At 37.5% G+C, this 21,153-nt stretch overlaps 1 protein-coding gene across 2 annotated transcripts in view; it reads right to left on the bottom strand.

Annotated features, from left to right (window-relative positions):
* Positions 1-21,153, bottom strand: part of COG5 (component of oligomeric golgi complex 5) — a 444,866-nt gene that overhangs the window by 64,492 nt on the left and 359,221 nt on the right. For both annotated transcript variants that reach the window (XM_066342433.1, XM_066342435.1), the window contains exons 15-16: positions 5,569-5,679; positions 3,730-3,792 (exon numbers count right to left, since the gene is read on the bottom strand). In XM_066342433.1, the coding sequence (XP_066198530.1) occupies positions 3,730-3,792; positions 5,569-5,679 (174 nt within the window). The remainder of the gene's footprint in view (positions 1-3,729; positions 3,793-5,568; positions 5,680-21,153) is intronic.

Below are 21,153 nucleotides of genomic sequence, written 5' to 3'. Positions count from 1 at the left end.
AAGAGAACACAAATCAATACAAAAAACGAAAAAGAGGTTATCACTAGGTCCTGAAGACATTAAGAGGACAGCAAGAGAATAGCATATCCATTATTCTAATTAGATAACTTTGATGAATAAACAAATACCTAAAAAGTCACAAAGTATCAAAGCTCACTGAAGAAAAGATAAACTGAATAATTCTTTACCTGTTAAACAAATAAATATGTAGCTATAAACTTTCTACAAAGAAAACCACAGGCCCAGATGGCTTCACTGGTGTATTCTACTGAGCATTTAAAGGAGAAAATAGTACAAATTCTATACAAATTCTTCCAGAAAAGAGGAGGAAACATTTCTAGACCTAATTAGTGAAGCCAGTATTAACTTTATATGAAAACCAAACAAAGAATTATAAGAAAAGAAAACTATATACCAATATTCCTTATGGTTATAGATATAAACATCTATAACAAAAGTTAGGTAAATCAAATACAAGAATAAGAAAAAGAGTAATACATCATTACCAAGGTCAGTTTGAGATTTGAAAAAAATTCTTGTCAAGTATTTTATTAAGAGAAAAAAAGAAAAAAAACCATATGATCATTTCAACACATACAGAAAAAGCTATTTGATGAAACAATACCATTTATAATTTTTAAAAAGTTTCTGTAAACTAAAAATAGAAGGGAATGTGCTTAACCTGAGAAAGGCTATCTAAAATAAACACAACAACTAACATCATACTTAAAACAGTAAAATACTGAGTTTTTCTTGGTTAACAAGGTCATTCTCACCAGTTCTATTGAAGACTGTCCTAGAGGGCATAGCCATAAAAGCATGAAGAAGCGGGCAGAAAGGGCAGAAAGCAAGAAATACAATTGCTTCTATTTGTATATGATATGGTGGTTTACACAGACAACTGCAGAGCTGGAGGACGATCCCCACTTAAGGAAAATGTGAATAGGAAGAGAAGAGAGCATCTTGGAATGCCTGCGTTTCCAGGACAGGTAGAGAGGATTAATAGCTAGCAGAGGACATTGAGAAAGGAGACAAAATTATATCTCATAAGCTCTTTATGAAGCAGGGAATTGTGTCATACATTTTAAAAGGATTTACCCAAAATAAGATTAAAAAATATTGAAGCCTCAGCAACCTGGAATATTCACTCATACAGAACATCAAACCTTCACAATAAGGGAGAAATGAAAAACTGTCACATATAAGCTTAGCAATACAATTACTATCTGCACCAGATAATCATAGTAATAAATGATCAAAATAACTGGGCCAAGATGTGTAAATGGTACCTATAGCAGAGATGGTTAATAATGAAATGACTTAAAATGTATATTCAGTAATAGCAATTATGCCATTCATGACAAACTAGATAATGCTTATGAGATGTTGAACTTCAAGCCTAAAATAACATTTAATTTTAGATAAAATCTCAATAAAGCAGAGAAGAAAAGACTATTATGTTTCTTGACCTATATTTTCAGTAAGTAAAAAGGTATGTTTAATATTTTCTCTATCAAATAATAAAAATATAGATTTTTTGGTTCTTGAGCTCTAGTCACTTATGCATCATAACCTTCTATCTCTAATTCTAAGTGGTATAATAAGTATTCAACAATTTCATGAAATGCAATTTTATGGAATAGTCTTTTTTTTAAGATGGAAGGTTTTGTTAGTTTTCAAAATATGTCATAAAGATTTTTATAAGCTTTAACTAAAAAGCCAGGTCAAAGTCTTTCCCTGAGTTCTGTTGACATAAGCAGTAGTCTCTAACCAGCAGGGCCACCACAGGGCGGCCTTGAACTGATTGCTAACCTCCTCTCATTTAGTTCTCAAGGGAAAAACCGGCAATGCTTCAGCAAAGTGCAGCACCCAGCTAGCCACAGGAAACACTGCTTCTGGGGGGCAGACCCCAGAGTGAAGGCGCTCGCCCAAGATCAAGGCAATTTTCCTGCACTGACCTCATCTCCCAGACAAAGTGACTAATATTAGGAATAACCTTTGATATATGTTAAAATACAGATTCAGAGAGTTCACTCTATACCAAATTACAGTCCCAGAGGAATTTCTATTTTTAACTTTGCCGGGAGGTTTTTATCATCAGGCAAACTGTAGACACTCATGTCTTAACCCATAGAATGAACTTTTTCAAACTATGAGTTGTAATCATTAGGGGCCAAAAAGTCAGTTTAGTGGATCACTATCAAAATGTTTTAAAAAGTAATATATGAGTATAGAAAAATAACAGAGTACATCACAAAATAAAGAAAAGTATTGTTTTGTGTGTATATATAATTATAAATGCTTACATATTATGTATGAGGTGACAAAGTAGCATGTATTTTTATCTTGGGTAGTGATCAAAAGATGTCTGACAGCTACTGCTAGAACATAAGGAAAAAATGTGGAGCTACAGAAAAGAAAACTACATGTATTTCCTACTTGGGAGCAAGAATATTAAGACTTTTTGGTTTGTCACACAAACCTGATTTTATACTGTTTTTATGACCATCAATAAATTTGACAATTCTTACTTAAAAACAATTATTTTACTATGGAAGCTTTAATAATATATATTTTATCATAATGAGATGAGTGCGCAGGAAAAGAAAAGGATACAGAGAAAACATCCAAGTATACACATAACACACTGAGGGAAAACAAGACTGTCTCCTCTCAACCTCATTTTTAAATTTAGTGTTCTTAAATTTGGGGCCCGTTAAATCGCCATACATGTCACTTATGGATAACATCTGACCTTAGAAGTTCCCTTCTCCTTTAGGACTTGTTACACTGTTCTCTCCCAATTTTCTTGCTCACTGTCTTTCTCTGTATCCTCTTTATTCTCTTAAATATAAATGTTTCTCCTTAAAGATCATTGGTAGTCTCTATTCCTCTCTCTCTCTTTATAACACTACCCAAGTGATCTAAATCCTATCTAATAGTTGACATTATTTTTGTGTTGTTATATTGTACCATTTTATATTTGTATTTCAGTTGCTGTAATATTTCAATATATTTCAGGTGATTGACAAGCAGCTGGTGCTAAAGGATATCTCTTACTATTATTAGGATGAATAATTTGATTGCTTTTTAAAAGAGTTACCTACAATCAAATTACATATGACTAAATCTCATACCAACCTTATTTTTCATTAAACTTCCTTAGTAGTGGAAAGGGAGAATATTTATGTTAGTGTATAAGAAGAAAGGGTATTTACTCTGGGTTCATACCTTACAGATACACATCAGAGTTTCTCAACCTTGGTATTATTGACATTTTGGACTGGATAATTCTTTGTTGTGGGGAGCCCTCCTGCAGGATGTTTAACAGCATCCCTGGCACCAGACGCACACCTTTCCCAGCTTTGACAGTCACAGTGTCTTCAGATGTTAAACGTCCAGAGGGAAAACCACGGTGTCACCAGGCTAACACTCGAGGCCCCACCTGAAGCTACAGTGAGTGCTTGTAAGACTTGCTTCTCTTACTTATGATGCAATTATCAGAGGTAGCATACAGTCTACAGACAAGAACAGGGTCTATTTTTAAATTCTAGAAAATATAAACACACATTACCCTCTCTCTTTAGAATAATTAGCAACATGCTACTTTTGGTACATGTAAAGAATTCAGAATTATTTTAAAAATGTGACACCTCTCACTCATCCAAACAAATAATTTTATAACCTACTTTGATCTACAGAGTCAAAGATTAAATTCAATTATTTTACCTTTAGGGCTGAAGTTATAGTTTGCTCAGCTGCTGGTGGGAATGAGCTCTGACCGGAAACCACCTAAAACAAGGTTTTTATCCAGTTATACTTTTGCTTAAGCCATTTGTATTTATAAATATTGATTTTAATCATAACAAGATAAAGCTGTTTCCACAAGCCACATATAAAACATTATCATTACTTTACTGTAATGTCTCATAAATATTTTAAAAACTCATTAGTATTTATTAGTTAAAATAGTTTGAAACATACTTTCCTATATAAAGCAAATATATGTGCACTTTGAATAATCGAAACATTAAGAATTCTAAGAACTAGCTTTCTTTAAATCAGTCTACATAAGTTTAAATAATAAAGTTTTAACTTGAAAAGTTCAGTCTAAAGCCATATTTATGCATTTCTTTAAAAAGTTAACTTTTCTAGGTTGATTGTAATTTTCAATGTCTTTAAAATATAAATGTCAAACATTTCCCTTTATACAAATCAATACAAACATTATGAAACTTCTGAAACTATCAATAAAGACATTTAAATTAGGCTAAATAAATACAACCTTTATTAAAGTAAACAAAAAATACATCTTTTTCTTTTTAATTTAAGTGAGAGGTGGGGAGGTAGAGAGACAGACTCCTGCATGCACCCCTACTGGGATCGACCCGGCAACTCCCATCTGGGGCCTATGCTCTGCCCATCTGGGGCCATGCTTGCAACCAAGCTAAATAGCGCCTGAGGTGGAGGCTCCACGGGCCATCCTCAGCTCCCATGGCCAATGCAATTGAGCCATGACTGCGGGAGGGGAAGAGATAGACAAAGAAAGAGAGAGAGAGAGATCAGGGAGGAGGGGATGAGAAGCAGATGGTTGCTGCTGTGTCTCCTGACGAAGAATCAAACCCAAGACTTCCTTCCACAAGCTGGGTCAATGCTCTACCACTGAGCCAACTGGCTAGGGCCATCATGTATTCTTTTTATTTATTTTTCTAAGATTTACCTGATAATAACCCTTATATTTTCCTTAGTGTGTGAAATACACATTTTTGGAAACTCCTACGTAATAAAGACTTGTTTAGTAAGTGAATTATAGTAAAAAATTATTCTAAAATACAATTTAGCATATTAAAGTTCATGTTAGAGGTCAAGTTTTAAAGAACATCATCTAACGTTTAGCATACTTCAGGCTTCTAAACATTTATCTTCCTACCTACTAAATAGTTTGAAGCTGCTCAAAAGTCAAAGATGGGGTGAAAGTGCTTTTCTAGTCATTATGAATAGTCATCTTAGACAAAATATATAAAGGCAAATAAGTTAAAGTTCAGTCTTTTTCTTTAATGGCAAAAGGAACATATATTTTCTGCTTGAAAGTAGTCATCAGTGACTGTATCATAAAAATGTAGTTTTAATGCAGTTTCTCCTTTTGTGAAAAAATGTAGAACCTTTTGACACATTGGAGGGCTTAGAGTTCTTACTTTGTCATTAGCTTATTTCACTACCTGTGCTATAATTTACTACCACCCACATTGTATCATACTATGTTTTTTAATAGGTATGAAACACAGATTATTTACCCTTAAATCATTTGTCCAATAAGCTTGATCATAACAACCAAATGTGAGTCTATAGTTCATGTGTTTTAAACTAAATGTTTAGATAAAAATCACAACAAATAAAATAGACCAGGGTCAAAAACTGTGTAAAAAGTTATTCCTCAGCTTATTTTATAATCGTCATGTTTTCATTATATTTCTTTGCAAAAAAAAAAAAAATTTGTACATTGTCTAATTTTGAGGCAAGAAGAAACAAAAATTTAAAATTAAGTCAAAAGAATTTTTAAAATGTTACCTTTGTTACTGACTGGTGCAACTTAAATAGTGAATTCACCACAGCCACATTTCTTCTCTGCCCTTCAGTAAGAGGCCCGATCACCTGGCTTGCATCGCCTTGTGTGGAGAGCTGTAAGAATTCAACACCATAAAAATTACAAAAAAAGAAAAAAAGAAAAAAAACTACCAAAGTGATAGTTCATATTTAACTGGGGAGGGGAGGAATTAATGCCCCTCTGACTGAATTTTAACTAGAAATATTCAGGCCAAGCTTTGGACTTCAGACACAGTGGGCATAGCCTTCATCAGTACATCATAGCTGATGGACTACAGGCAGGTGGGACCCAAAAGCCCAAGCCCAGTATGTCTTTTTTGTTTTGTTTTTACAATCAAATGTTTATTTAGAAAGTCACAGAGGTAGAAGAAGTGAGCCAGCTGGGATGTGTGGGCTCAGGAAACAAGTAAGAGAGGCAAAAGAAGGGCCCTTACAATTTAGGAGAAAGAAAGCAAAGATATGCTGCCTGGACGAAATGGAGGAGGAAAGGCTGTTGTTATTTTGATATGTTAGCATAGTACTCCTAGGGAACACTTTCTGGCAACTGTTAAGGAAGGGAAGGAGGGAGGCAGAAAGGGAGGAAGTGAGGAGGAAGGAATAAAAATAAACCTAGATCCTATATGCATTTAACAGCCATCATAATATTCCAACGAAAAGAGTGCATTACTCTTATTTCTTCTTCTTTTTTTTTTTTTACTTAAAAAAATTATTAATTTTAGAGAGAGAGGAAGAAAGGGAGACAGAGAGAGAGAAAGAGAGAGAGAGAGAAACATCGATCTGTTCCTGTATGTGCCCTGACCAGGGCTCTCACCCATAAACTCGATGTATCGGGACAATGCTCTAACAAACTGAGCTACCCAGCCAGTGCAAATGTATCTAAAAATAAGAAGTGGTTCATTCGATCATAGAACAGAGTCAGTGCTAACATTACCTCTTGACAGCAGACTAAACATTCAGTTTCAAATCTGTTATCAAAGAGAATATCAAACAGCTTGAGATGGGTTCCATTTTGAATAGTTAACATATAACCAAAAAGCTGGAAACAAAATACAATCTTGTTTATACAAAAGAGATGAGCAAGACCAGCACACAGGAATAAAATAATAAAATATAGCTTATAATCCAAAGCTGTATTGTTCAGATAGCTTGTATTTCTGTTACACAGCCCTTTTATTAACCTGCCTCTCTCATTAACCTCCTCTACATCTCCATGTTCCTGTCCTTTCCACTTGGCACATGGGATTTGGTAACTACAGTGGGTGGGGAAGGCAAACACAATCAGCAAACAATGGATCATTTAGAGCAGGGGTTGGGAGCCTTTTTGGCTGAGAGAGCCATGAACGCCACCTATTTTAAAATGTAATTCCGTGAGAGCCATACAACTACCCGTGTACGTTATGCATTATCCAATAAAAATTTGGTGTTGTCCCGGAGGACAGCTGTGATTGGCTCCAGCCACCCGCAACCATGAACATGAGTGGTAGGAAATGAATAGATTGTAATACATGAGAATGTTTTATATTTTTAACATTATTTATTAAAGATTTGTCTGCGAGCCAGATGCAGCCATCAAAAGAGCCACATCTGGCTTGTGAGCCATAGGTTCCCGACCCCTGATTTACAGTTTTCACTTTATTTTTCCTCAAGGGCCTTATACTTTTGAATAACAGATGGAACTTCCACCTACCCAAACCAATCACTAGCACCTAAACATTGGCCTTGTTAATTAAATTTAGAGTCAAAAGTCTGCATATTTTTAATTCTTTGAGGAAGAAAGAACTATTCACTGTCAGGTTACTGAGCTTTCTCATTTTTCAATAATGAATGCTATAACTCTGGTTTTCAAACTTGTTACACTTGGGGACTGGTGAAAATAGAATTATTTTGGGGACTGTTAAGGCAGAAATCACCCAGAGCATAAGTGAATTTGACTAAGATTATTGGGCCTATAACCTTCCTACAATGTCAGGACTTTCACAAACTGGCACAAAATTTCTGGCAGACCTATCCACTGACTGGCAATTTGAAAACACTGCTAATAGAGTGATGCCAGAGATATGGCGCTGTGAGGGGTGCTCCCTGATAGCTCCCCTTGAAATTTCAACAAATTCAACAACTAAAGACAGAAAAAAATCTCAGGAGCACCTGAAATATACATACAACAGACAAAGGTATGACTGAGTGAAAAGGTGGCTGAATATATAATCCACTCTGAAGGAAATAAGACGTAGAATGGGGTATTCCACTTTCCTCACTGATCTGAGGAAGGGCTGCTTTCATCTAGAACCGAGCGATGTGGAAGGTCGGAGGCAGAGGGAAGGAGCAGGGCTGGGGTGGATGATCAAGCAGAAAAAAGAACACTCTAGAGCAGCCTGAGATCATGGACGATGGTGCGCATGGGCAGCAGCTTCTGACAAACTGGTTCGGTATGACTGTGGGAGCTGGTGATGACGCCAACAGGTTTGTGCGCTCCCTGGTCCATGATCAGGTGCGAGTGGCTCCACCAGGCACCACTGGTGTGGGCACGTGTGCTCACAGGCTAGAAGGCTTAGCCTGAGATTATCAGCAATAGACATCTGTGTGGGTTGTTGCTAGCGTCCTTGTGCATTCCCAGCTGCAGGACCACCAGCATGGGACATACGCAGAGGCCAGGATCCCTAGGCCTGGGACTGCCTTGGTGGGTTGCCTCCGTGGGGCCAATACAGGTTTTTAAGTGCATTCCTGCATTCCCAGCTCTGACTGAGATCACAGGCGCTGTGACCCTAAGTGGGCATGTGCAGGCCTTTGTGTGCACTGCTGAAGTCATGGGGGCTGGGCACGCATGTGGCTTGCTGCAGGCTACCAAACAGTGCACAAGGGAGAAACTTGTGGAGATTAGACGCACAGAGCACTGAGACATGCCTGGGGGCCCTTAGAAAGGCTCTTGATCTGCAATTGGCTCCCAGCCTGCAACATGCTGAGATGTGCCACACCTGTTCACTGGCCCTTAGAAAGGTGCTAGATCTGCAATCGGCTCACTGCCCTGCCTGCTCTCACTGGCAGCTCTGGTTGGCACAGCCTTACCCAGAACTGTGCTTTGAGCGGTACTGGAGGAAGGACCTGGCTTCTCTTACAGCCTCTTGCTCTGTAAGCAGTGGCTGGGAAAAACCTCACAGCTAAGTCCCCAGGCTGCTAGCTAAGGTGGGAGAGACGTGGGAGAGGCACCTGAAAAACTAAGGCACCTGACCTGTGGTGGCGCAGTGGATAAAGCGTCGACCTGGAACACTGAGGTCGCAGGTTCAAAACCATGGATTTGCCCAGTCAAGGCACATATGGGAGTTGATGCTTCCTGCTCCTCCCACCCTCCCCCTTCTCTAAAATGAATAAATTAAAAAAAAAACAAAAAAACAACAACTAAGACTCACATTGTCAGAGCCTCCAAGCCCTAACAAGCCCCACCTACCAAAAGGACTGAGGCCCAGCCTACGTCATTGCCACAGTGACACAACAGCAAACCTCTGCTCAAGAGCCCCACAGGGGCAAAACCTGTAGAACACCACCACCTGCTGAAAAAAAGAAAGAAACTACCTCTCAAAATCAGGAGAAAATTACATTTTTATAACTCATTTTTCCCATTTTGGTAATTTTATCTTCTTTCCTTTTCCTCTTGAACTTCATTATCCATAGTTGTTACATTTTTCATTCTTGTTTTTTATGAGGGTTTCATTTCAAAACCCTCTACTTTTTAATTTTTTCCTTTTTCTTTTTTCTTAATTCAATCATCATTTATCAAGAAATTATTATATTTTGGATTCATATTTTTCTTTGTGGCATTTTGCATGCTTTTTACTTCATTTTTTATCTCGCCATTTTTCCTCAGTTCCTGTTCCTTGTTCTCTGTAGTTGTTGTTCCACTTATCATTATAGAATTTTCATTTTTTCACTGTATCTTTTCCATTTTTATTTTTTTTAATTATCTCTTATAACAATACCACTCTACAATGCCATTAAGAAAAAAGAAATAAAATATCATGGATACAAAAGACAGAAATGTAGCTCAGAGAGATGATGAAAATCCTTAGAAAAAAATTCCAATGGCTTGGAAACCTTGATGTTAAGTAACAGATAATTAAACACTGAAGTCCTAAAAATACTCAGGGAAATACAAGAAAGCACTGAAAGGCAATTTAGAGAGCTCAAAAAACAATTTAATGAACAGAAAGAATACTTCACCAAGAAAATGGAAACTATTAAAAGGAATCAAACAGAGATGAAAAACTCAATGCATGAACTGAAAAACAAGGCAACAAGCTTAGCTAATAGAACAAGCCAGATAGAGGAGAGAATTAGTGACATAGAAGTCAGGCAACTAGAGATACTACAGAGAGAAGAAGAAAGAGACTCATGAAAAAAAAATGATAAAGCCCTACAGGAATTGTCTGACTCTATCAAAAAGAGCAACATAAGAATGGTGGGTATAGCAGAAGGAGAAGAGAAAAAATGGAATGGAGAACATATTCAAACAAATAATCAATGAGAACTTCCCAACCCTATGGAAAGAATTAGAGCCTTGAATCCAAGAAGCACACAGAATACTGAGTTACCTTCACCCAAACTGGCCTACTCCAAGGCACATTGTAATGAAATCATCACAAACCAATGACAAAGAAAAAATCCTCAAGGCAGCCAGGGAAAAGAAGAATACAACATATAAAGGAAGGCCCATTAGACTATCATCAGATTTCCCAGTAGAAACTCTACAGCCAGAAGAGAGTAGACCCCAATATTTAAAGCACTGAAAGAGAGAAACTTCCAGCCAAGAATACTATATCCATCAAAGCTATCTTTCAAATATGAAGGGGAAATAAAAACATTCACAGATATAGAAAAGATGAGGAAATTTATCACCAGAAGACCCCCACTTCTGGAAATACTAAAGGGGATTATCCAATCAGATACAAAGAACAAAACAAAACAAAGTCACAAGTAAAAGCTCCAACAAGATCACAAGAAAAACAAGATTAATCTGTGACAACAAAAACAAAAAAGAGGTGAGGACAAAGATTAACAGTAGCAAAGAAGAATGGAGAGCAGAAGCACTCATGAGATAATGTACTACCTAAATATGATATATATTCTTTTTATTACCTAATGGTAACCACTCCTGAAAAAACCACTACAGAAACACATGGCTTAAAAAAAGATAAAATAGAGGAAAGAAGTATGGAATACAACCAAAAACAAATGACAGAAAAACAAAAGAGAAGAACCAAAGAAGATACAGAGCTATCAGAAAGCAATACATAAAATGGCAACAGGAAATCCTCAAGTGTCAATAATTACATTAAATGTAAATGGATTGAACTCACCAATAAGAAGACACAGAGTAGCAGATGGATCAAAAAAAGAAAATCCAACTGTATGCTGCCTTCAAGAAACACATCTAAGCTACAAGTGTACTTAAATGTACTATAAGTGTACAAGCTACAAGCCATACTCTTATCTGACAATGCTGACTACAAGACAGCAAAGGTAATCAGACAAAGATAGTCGATTCATAATGATAAAGGGGACATTGAATAAAGAAGACATAACACTTCTTAATATATATGCACCAAATCAAGGAGCACCAAAGTATATAAGACATCTACTAACTGATCTAAAAATAAAAACAGACAAAATACAATCATAGTTGGAGACCTCAATACAGCACTGACAGCTCTAGATCATTCATCCAAACAGAAAATCAATAAAGAAATATTGGGCTTAAACAAAACACTAGAAAAATTGGATATGATAGACATCTACAGGACATTTCATCCCAAAATGCCGGAGTATACATTTTTCTCCAGTGTACATGGAACATCCTCAAGAATTGACCATATGTTGGGCCACAAAACTAACATCAACAGATTGAAATTATACCAAGCATATTCTCTGACCATAAAGCTTTGAAACTAGAATTCAATGGCAAAAAGGAAGTAAACAAACCCACAAAAATGTGGAAATTAAACAACATACTTCTAAAAAATAAGTGGGTCAAAGAAGAAATAAAAGCAGAGATCAAAAGATATATACAGAAAAATGAAAATGACAATACGACATATCAGAATCTCTGGGATGCAGCAAAAGAAGTAATAAGAGGAAAGTTCATGTTACTACAGGCTTATATGAACAAACAAGAGAGAGCCCAAGTAAACAACTGAACATTACATCTTAAGGAACTAGAAAAAATGAAACTAAGGCAACCCAAAATTAGCAGAAGAAAGGAAATAATAAAAACCAGAGCAGAAATAAATGAAATAGAGAACAGAAAAAGTATAGAAAAAAAATGAATAATACATGGAGTTGGTTCTTTGAACAACAAAATTGACAAACCCCTGGCAAGACTCACTAAGGAAAAAAGAGAAAGGACTCATATAAACAAAATCCAGAATGAAAGAGGAGAAATCACCACAGATATCATAGATATACAAAGAATTATCATAGAATGCTATGAAAAACTATATGCCAGCAAATTTAACAACCTAGAAGATATGGATTAATTCTTAGAACAATACAATCTTCCTAGACTGAGTCATGAAGAAGCAGAAAGCCTAAACAGACCCATAAGAGGGAGGAAATAGAAACACCTATCAAAAACCTCCACAAAAATAAAAGTCCAGGGCCTGATGGCTATACTAGTGAATTCTATCAAACATTCAGAGAAGCTTTGGTTTCTATTCTACTCAAAGTCTTCCAAAAAAAATGAAGAAGAAGCAATACTTTCAAACACATTTTATGAGGCCAACATAACCCTCATACAAAAACCTGTCAAGGACAACACAAAAAAAGAAAACTGCAGATCAATATCGCTAATGAATACAGATGCTAAAATCCTAAACAAAATACTAGCAAATTGAATACAACAACACATTAAAAAAATAATTCATCGTGATCAAGTGGGATTCATCCTGGAATTTTAAGGATAGTTCAATATACGTAAAATAGTTAACGTACTACACCATGTGAACAAACAAAGAACAAAAACCATAAGATCTTATCAATAGATGCAGAAAAGGCATTTGATAAAATATAACATCATTTTATGTTTAAAACACTCAACAAAATGGGTATAGAAGGAAAATATCTCAACATAATAAAGGCCATTTATGATAAACAATCAGCTAACATCATATGAAATGATATAAAACTGAGGACTTTTCCTCTAAAATCAGAAACAAGACAGGATTGCCTATTCTCTTCACCCTTATTCAACGTAGTGCTGGAAGTTCTAACTAGAGCAATCAGACAAGAGAGAGAAATAAAAGATATTCATATTGGGAAAGAAGAAGTAAAAGAAGTAAAGTTTTCACTTTTTCTTTTCTTTTCTTTTTTTTGTATTTTCTGAAGTTGGAAACGGGGAGGCAGTCAGATAGACTCCTGCATGCGCCCGACTGGGATCCACCCGGCATGCCCACCAGGGGGCAATGCTCTGCCCATCTGGGGCGTTGCTCTGTTGCATCCAGAGCCATTCTAGTGCCTGAGGCAGAGGCCACAGAGCTATCCTCAGCGCCCGGGCCAACTTTGCTCCAATGGAGCCTTGGCTGCGGGAGGGGAAGAGAGAGACAGAGAGGAAGGAGAAGGGGAGGGGTGGAGAAGGAGATGGGTACTTCTCCTGTATGCCCTGGCCAGAAATCGAACCCGGGACTCCTGCACGCCAGGCCGATGCTCTACCACTGAGCCAACCAGCCAGGGCCAAAGTTTTCACTTTTTGCAGATGATATGACCCTGTACATCAAAAACCCCAAAGACTTCACAAAAAGACTATTAGAAACAATACACCAATACAGTAAGGTCGCAGGATACAAAATTAATATACAGAAGCCTATAGCTTTCTTATATGCCAACAGTGAAACTGAAGAAAATGAACTCAAAAAAATAATCTCTTTTATGGTTGCAACCAAAAAAATAAAATACCTAGGAATAAACATAACAAAAAATGTAAAGGATCTATCTAATGAAAACTACAAAGCATTGTTAAAGGAAATTGAAAAAGATACAATTAAATGAAAAAATATTCCTTGTTCTTGTGTAGGAAGAATAAATGTAGTTAAAATGACCATATTACCAAAAGCAATATACAAATTTAATGCAATTCCAATCAAAATTCCAATGTCATTTTTTAAAGAAATGCAACAACAAATCATCAGGTTTATATGGAAATATAAAAAACCCTGAATAGCCATAGCAATCCTAAGGAAAAAGAAAGAAACTCAGGGCATTACAATACCTGACTTCAAATTATATTATAGAGCCACAATAATCAAAACAGCATGGTATTGGTAGAAAAATAGACACTCAGACCAATGGCACAGAATAGAGAGCCCAGAAATAAAACCACATATATATAGTCAAATCATCTTTGATAAAGGAGCCAAAAACACACAGTGGAGAAAAGAAAGCCTCTTTAATAAATGGTGCTGGGAAAACTGGAGAGCCACGTGCAAAAGAACGAAACTCGACTAGTTTGTCTCCTTGTACTAAAATTAATTCAAAATGGATCAAAGACCAAAATATAAGATATGAAACAATAAATTACAAACAAGTAAACATAGGTACTAAACTCATGGAACTTGGCCATAAAGAACATTTTATGAATTTGATTCCAGAGGCAAGGGAAGCGAAGGCAAAGATAAATGAATGGGACTACATCAGACTAAGAAGTTTTTGCACAGTAAGAGAAACTGACAACAAAACAAACAGACACCCAACTAAATGGGAGATGATATTTTCAAACAACAGCTCAGATAAGGGCCTAATATCCAAAATATACAAAGAACTCATAAAACTCAACAACAAACAAGCAAACAATCCAATAAAAAAATGGGAAGAGGACATGAACAGACATTTCTCCCAGGAAGAAATACAAATGGCCAACAGATATATGAAAAGATGCTCATCTTCATTAGCTATTAGAGAAATCCAAATCAAAACTACCATGAGATACCACCTCACACCTGTTAGATCAGCTATTATCAACAAGACAGGTAACAACAAGTGTTAGAGAGGCTGTGGAGAAAAAGGAACCCACATTCACTGCTGGTGAGAATGTAAACTGGTACAGCCATTATGGAAGAAAGTATGGTGGTTCCTCAAAAAATTAAGAATAGGGCCCTGGCCGGTTCGCTCAGCGGTAGAGCGTCGGCCTGGCGTGCGGGGGACACGGGTTCGATTCCTGGCCAGGGCACATAGGAGAAGCGCCCATTTGCTTCTCCAACCCCCCCCCCCTTCCTCTCTGTCTCTCTCTTCCCCTCCCGCAGCCAAGGCTCCATTGGAGCAAAGATGGCCCAGGCGCTGGGGATGGCTCCTTGGCCTCTGCCCCAGGCGCTAGAGTGGCTCTGGTCGAGGCAGAGTGATGCCCCGGAGGGGCAGAGCATCGCCCCCTTGTGGGCAGAGCTTCGCCCCTGGTGGGCGTGCCGGGTGGATCCCAGTCGGGCGCATGCGGGAGTCTGTCTGACTGTCTCTCCCCATTTCCAGCTTCAGAAAAATACAAAAAAATAAAAATAAAAATTAAGAATAGAACTACCTTATGACCCAGCAATCCCTCTCCTGGGTATATATCCCCAAAACTCAAAAACACAGGTACGTAAAGACACATGCAACCCCACGTTCATCACAGCATTGTTCATGTGGCCAAGACATGAAAACAACCAAAAAGCCCTTCAATAGAAGATTGGATAAAGAAGATGTGGCACATATATACTATGTATTACTACTTAGCTATAAGAAATGATGACATAGGATCATCAACAACAACATGGATGGATCTTGATAACATTATACTGAGTGAAATAAGTAAATCAGAAAAAACAAAAAACTGTATGATTCCATACATAGGTGGGACACAAAACTGAGACTCAAGGACATGGATAAGAGTTATCATGGGGTGGGGAAGGAATAAAAGATAGGGTGGGGGGAGGGGAGGGGCATAAAAAGAAACAAATTGACGAAGGACAATTTGACTTTGGGTGAGGGGTATACAACATAATCAAATGTCAAAATAATCTGAAGTTGTTTTCTCTGAATCTACGTGCTCTAATTGATCAATGTCACCCCGTTAAAATTGTCTTAATAAAATAAAAAGAAAACACTGCTAATAACAAATTTATTAGTCAGTAGAAAAATCCTTCACATATGCATAAAATATACAGAATAAGGGCTCTTTGATTTAGGGTAATATGGGTTTAGTACAGGCCTACATTTTAAACCACATAATTTCCAAAAGAAATAAAAAATTTTTTACCAATAGGGATAGAGAAAAACTAATATCCCAGTTTCCTCCTATTAAGGCCTAAGTTAGTTGCAAATACATAAAGTAATAATCAGTAGTACATATCATATATTTCTGTAAAAAAAAGTACTTTCACAGTTTTAGATATAAATTTTTTTTTTTGACAGAGATTGAGAGAGAGTCAGAGATGGATAAATAGAGACAGACAGGAAGGGAGAGAGATGAGAAGCATCAATTCTTTGCTGCAGCACCTTAGTTGATCATTGATTGCTTTCTCATATATGCCTTGATTGGGCGGGGCGACTACAGCACAGCAAATGACCCCTTGCTCAAGCCAGCAACCTTGGGCTCAAGCCAGTGACGTTGGGCTTCAAGGCAGTGACCTTGGGCTCAAGACAGTGACCATGGGGTCATGTCTATGATCTCACACTCAAGCCATCGACCCTGCGCTCAAGGTGGTGAGCCCATGCTCAAGCTGGTAGAGACCGTGCTTAAGCCAGACACCTCAGGGTTTCGAACTAGGGTCTTTTGCATCCCAGTCCAACACTCTATTCACTGCGACACTGCCTGGTCAGGCACAGATATACATTCCTATATAATTAAATCTATAATACTGCATGCATTTTTAATTTTCATAGCAAATGTTTTTAATCTATACTCTGAAAAGAAATTTAAAAAAAAGATTTATTAATTTTACAGAGAGGAGAGAGAGAGGTGGAGGGGAGAGAGAGAGGTGGAGGGGAGCGAGAAGTATCAACTCATAGTTGCTGCACTTCAGTTGTTCATTGATTCTTGTTGTATGTGCTTTGACCAGGCAAGGCCAGAGTTTTGAACCAGCGACCTCAGCATTCCAGGTCAATGTTCCACCCATTGCGCCACCACCGGTCAGTTTGAAGATAAATTTCAATTTAACTAAAGACTTAATAATAATACAAATTTTAGCCCTGGCTGGTTAGCTCAGTGGGTTAGAGCATTTTCCCAAAACAACAAGGTTATGGGTTCAATCCCTGGTCAGGGCATATACAGGAAGCAATTGATGAATGTTCAACTAAGTGGAACAACAAATGAATGCTTTTGTCCGCCTGTCTGTCTCCTCCTTCCTCTCTATCCAAACTCAATCAATAAAAATATTTTAATAATTTTATATTATTGAACTCCAAGCAAATGATACTTTCCCTATATATTAATTTTTTTAAGCAAAAGAAAGAGAGAGACACAAACAAGGACAGACAGACAGGAAGGGAGAGAAATAAGCACCAACTCATAGTTCCTTTCTCATATGTGCCTTGATGAGAGGTTGGGGGACTCCAGCCAATCCATTGACGCCTTGCTCAAGCCAGCAACCTTGGGCTCAAGCCAGTGACCATGGGGTCATGTTTATGATCCCACGCTCAAGCTAGTGACCCTGCACTCAAGCTGGTGAGCCCGTGCTCAAGCCAATGCCTTCAGGTTTTTTAACCTGGATCCTCAGACCCCAGGTCGATACTCCATCCACTGATCCACAACTGGTCAAACATGTATCATAATTTTTATACTTCCCTAGTAAACTGTTCTTATTCTCATTTTGTGACCCCTCTTCTCTACTCAATAATAATGCTTTTGGCTTTAAAGTGTATTTTTTTCTGATGGATAGTACAGTTATATCAACTTTTATATAATTAGTATTTGCCTGAATTCTTTTTTCTCAATTCCTTTACTTTCATCCTTTATATGTTCTTATGCTTTAGGTAATATCTCATAAAAATAAATTTAGTTATGGATTCTATCCAAATTGAGAATAACCAGTTTAGTCTATATTTATCACGATTAATGGTATACCTGGAATTCATCTTATTATGAACTTTTTATGATTTTTATTTTGCTTCTTTTTATTCTGTTTAGTTATTTATCAGCCTTTTACTGAACTGGTACTTTTCTCTCTTTTTATTCATTTTCCCATCAATTCATTTAGAAGTTTTATATATATATATATATTTCTATTCTCTTAGTGGTATTAAGTTAAAGTCAAAGTATCTGTATGGTCTTATCCTCTTCCTGAACTATACAAGTAATTTAGAATGCTTCAAAATTCATTATCTGTTCTTCACTTTATTTATTTATTTATTTTAATTTTTATTTTATTTATTCATTTTTTTAGAGAGGAGAGAGGGAGGGAGGGAGGGAGAGAGAGAGAGAGAGAGAGAGAGAGAGAGAGAGAGAGGAGAGACAGAAGGGGGGAGGAGCTGGAAGCATCAACTTCCAGGCAAGCCCAGGGTTTTGAACCGGCAACCTCAGCATTTCCAGGTCGACGCTTTATCCACTGCGCCACCACAGGTCAGGCCTCTGTTCTTCACTTTAAGCTTCAATGTGGACCTGTATTTTCGTTCTACCTTGTTTATATGTCCCAAATCAGTCACTGTTATTTCTTTTTATTTATTTTTTATTTATTCCTTTATTTATTTATTTTTTTTGGTGACAGAGACTGAGAGAGAAGGATAGAGAAGGACACACAGACAGAAAGGGAGAAAGATGGAAATCATCAGTTTTTCATTGTGGTACCTTAATTGTTCATTGATTGCTTTCTCATATGTGCCTAGACCAGGGGTGGGTGGGGACTACAGCAAAGTGATTGACCCCTTGCTCAAGCCAGCAACCTTGGGCTTCAAGCCAGCAACCTTTGGACTCAAGCCAGTGACCATGGGGTCATGTCTATGATCCCACAGTCAAGCCAGCGACCCCGTGCTGGTGAACCAATGCTCAAGCCAGATGAGTCTGCACTCAAGCCGGCGACATTGGGGTTTCGAACCTGGTTTCTCAGCATCCCAGTCCGACGCGGTATCCACTGCGCCACCACCTGGTCAGGCTGTTATTTCTTATTTTATGGAATTAAGGCTTAGGTTTACCTAAATGTTTACCAATATTTGTGCTTTCTATTACTTCTTGCTAGTCAATCCTTTGAGTCAGATTTCCTCCTTCTTTGTTACACCAATAAATGGCTTTCTTTTGCCCAGAGTGAAGGTCACAGTCTCATGTATACTGCAATGGATCACAGTAATTTTAGGAAAGGGAAGAGCATTGAATTAGCCTCCAGTTTCTCGGAATTCAGGTATCCAGCATATAAGCAAGGTTGAGGAAACAAACCCGAGAACTAGAGGCTCTGGGTTGAAGATACCACTTTATGATGGGATAAATCAAGTCCAGACACAAACTATTTTAATAGCCGGCAGACTTCTGTTGGCTTTTAAATCACTTGAAGCCCCATTCAGTGTGCTCAGTCCCTCTGGCTGCTAATTAAATTATTTCTTCTTTTTTTTTTTTTTAAATCTTTTTTTTTCCGTTTTTTCTTTATTCATTTTTAGAGAGGAGAGAGAGACAGAGAGAGAGAAGGGGGGAGGAGCTGGAAGCATCAACTCCCATATGTGCCTTGACCAGGCAAGCCCAGGGTTTCAAACCAGCGACCTCAGCATTTCCAGGTCGACGCGTTATCCACTGCGCCACCACAAAAATTATTTCTTCTGTTAAAAACTTGCATATGATAAAAACTGAAATAGAACTGAAAGGCATAAACTGAAAAATAACATTTCTCTCTCCACATCCTTAGCCCCAACCTCCACAGTTATACACTAACAGTGTCTTGTGATTTGCCAGGAAAGAAAGAAAAAGAAAAAGCATAAAACATTTATTTATGTATCTATTTTTTTCTTACAGGTGGGACAACTACATTACTATTTTCAACTCTTTTTTTTTTTTTCAGCTCGAGAGAAAAAGAGACAGAGACAGACAGGCAGATAGACAGAAAAGGAGAGAGATGAGAAGCATCAACTCATAGTTGTGGCACCTTAGTTATTCACTGATTGCTTCTCACATGTGCCTTGACAGGGGGGCTCCAGCTGAGCCAGCGATCCCTTGCTCAAGCCAGTGGCCTTGGGCTCAAGCCAGCTACCATAGAGTCATGTTTATGATCCCATGCTCAAGCTGGCAACCCCATGCTCAAGCTGGTGAGCCCGAGCTCAAGCTGGCAACCTGAGTTTCAAACCTGGATCTTCAGCGTTCCAGGCTGACCAACGCTCTATCCACTGTGCCACCGCCTGATCAAGCTTCAACTTCATTTTCTAGCCTAATAATATATCGTACAGAATTTTCCAAATCAGCATATAGAAATGTTTATAAGACTATAAAGTATTTCCCTCACCAATCTGTAATCAAGCTTCCAAATGATCATTATTTTCTTGAAGCATTTTCTGTGGATGCTCGAGAAAGAAAAGGAGATGCAAATTCCTCAGAGCTCAGTGTTCCTTGTTATCACTGTCTGTCTTTGAAGGCTAAGAGAATTAGTGAGAAATGCAATTTCCCAACTAAATAGGGTTCTCAGCAAAGATAGTGCTCACATATGTTCTGAATTAACAGAAGTGAAAAGAAGAAATCTACTTCCAAGAAAAGATGCCTCATATACACAAACACACACACACACACATGTCCCTTTATGTTCTCCACATTTTCAAAATACATAGCATATTATATTTATATTTAGTCTTGGTTAGTTCATTTTAGAAAGCTCTTAGATATTTAAACTGGGGAGATGTGGGTGGTTGCTTAATTACGGGAGAAAAAAACGTGTTTTCCCCAGTATAATTTGTATTGGTTTCAGCATAGTTTTTAGACAATCATACACTTTACAAGTGTTCCTTCTGATATTTCTAGTACCCACCTGGCCTCATACATCGTCAAAATACTATTCACCATATTCCCTGTGCTGTACTTTACATCCCCATGACTGTTTTGTTAACTCCCAATTTGTACTTCTTAATCTATTTACTTCTTTCACCCATCCCCCAACCCCCTCCCATCTAGCAGTCACCAGTCTGGTTTCTGTGTCTATTAGTCTGTTTCAGTTTTGTTTGTTCGTTTATTTTCTCCTTTAGATTCCACATATAAGTGAAATCATATGGCATTACTCTTTCTATGATTTATTTCATTGAGCATAATACACTGAAGGTGAATCCCTGTTGCTGCAAATGATTAAGATTTCACTCTTTTTTTTATGACCAAGCAGTATTTCATTGTATAAATGGACCACAGCTTTTTAACCCACTAGTCTACTGATTGGCACTTGGGTTGCTTTCATATCTTGGCTACTGTAACTAACGCTGCAATGAACATAGGGTTGCATAAATTCTTTCAAATTAGTGTTTTGGGTTTCTTCAGATAAATACCCAGCAGTGGAATCCCTGGGTCACTTCTCCTTTGTAGACTTTTTCATTTTTTCCCTAAGATTACTTACTAAATATTAGAGATTCACTAAATATCTTACAAAATTT

This window comes from Saccopteryx leptura, chromosome 6, assembly GCF_036850995.1.
Source record: "Saccopteryx leptura isolate mSacLep1 chromosome 6, mSacLep1_pri_phased_curated, whole genome shotgun sequence".
NCBI classification, from domain to species: Eukaryota; Metazoa; Chordata; class Mammalia; order Chiroptera; family Emballonuridae; genus Saccopteryx; species Saccopteryx leptura.
The sequence above is the reverse complement of the archived record's forward strand: the minus strand, read 5'-3'. Positions and strand labels throughout refer to the sequence as shown.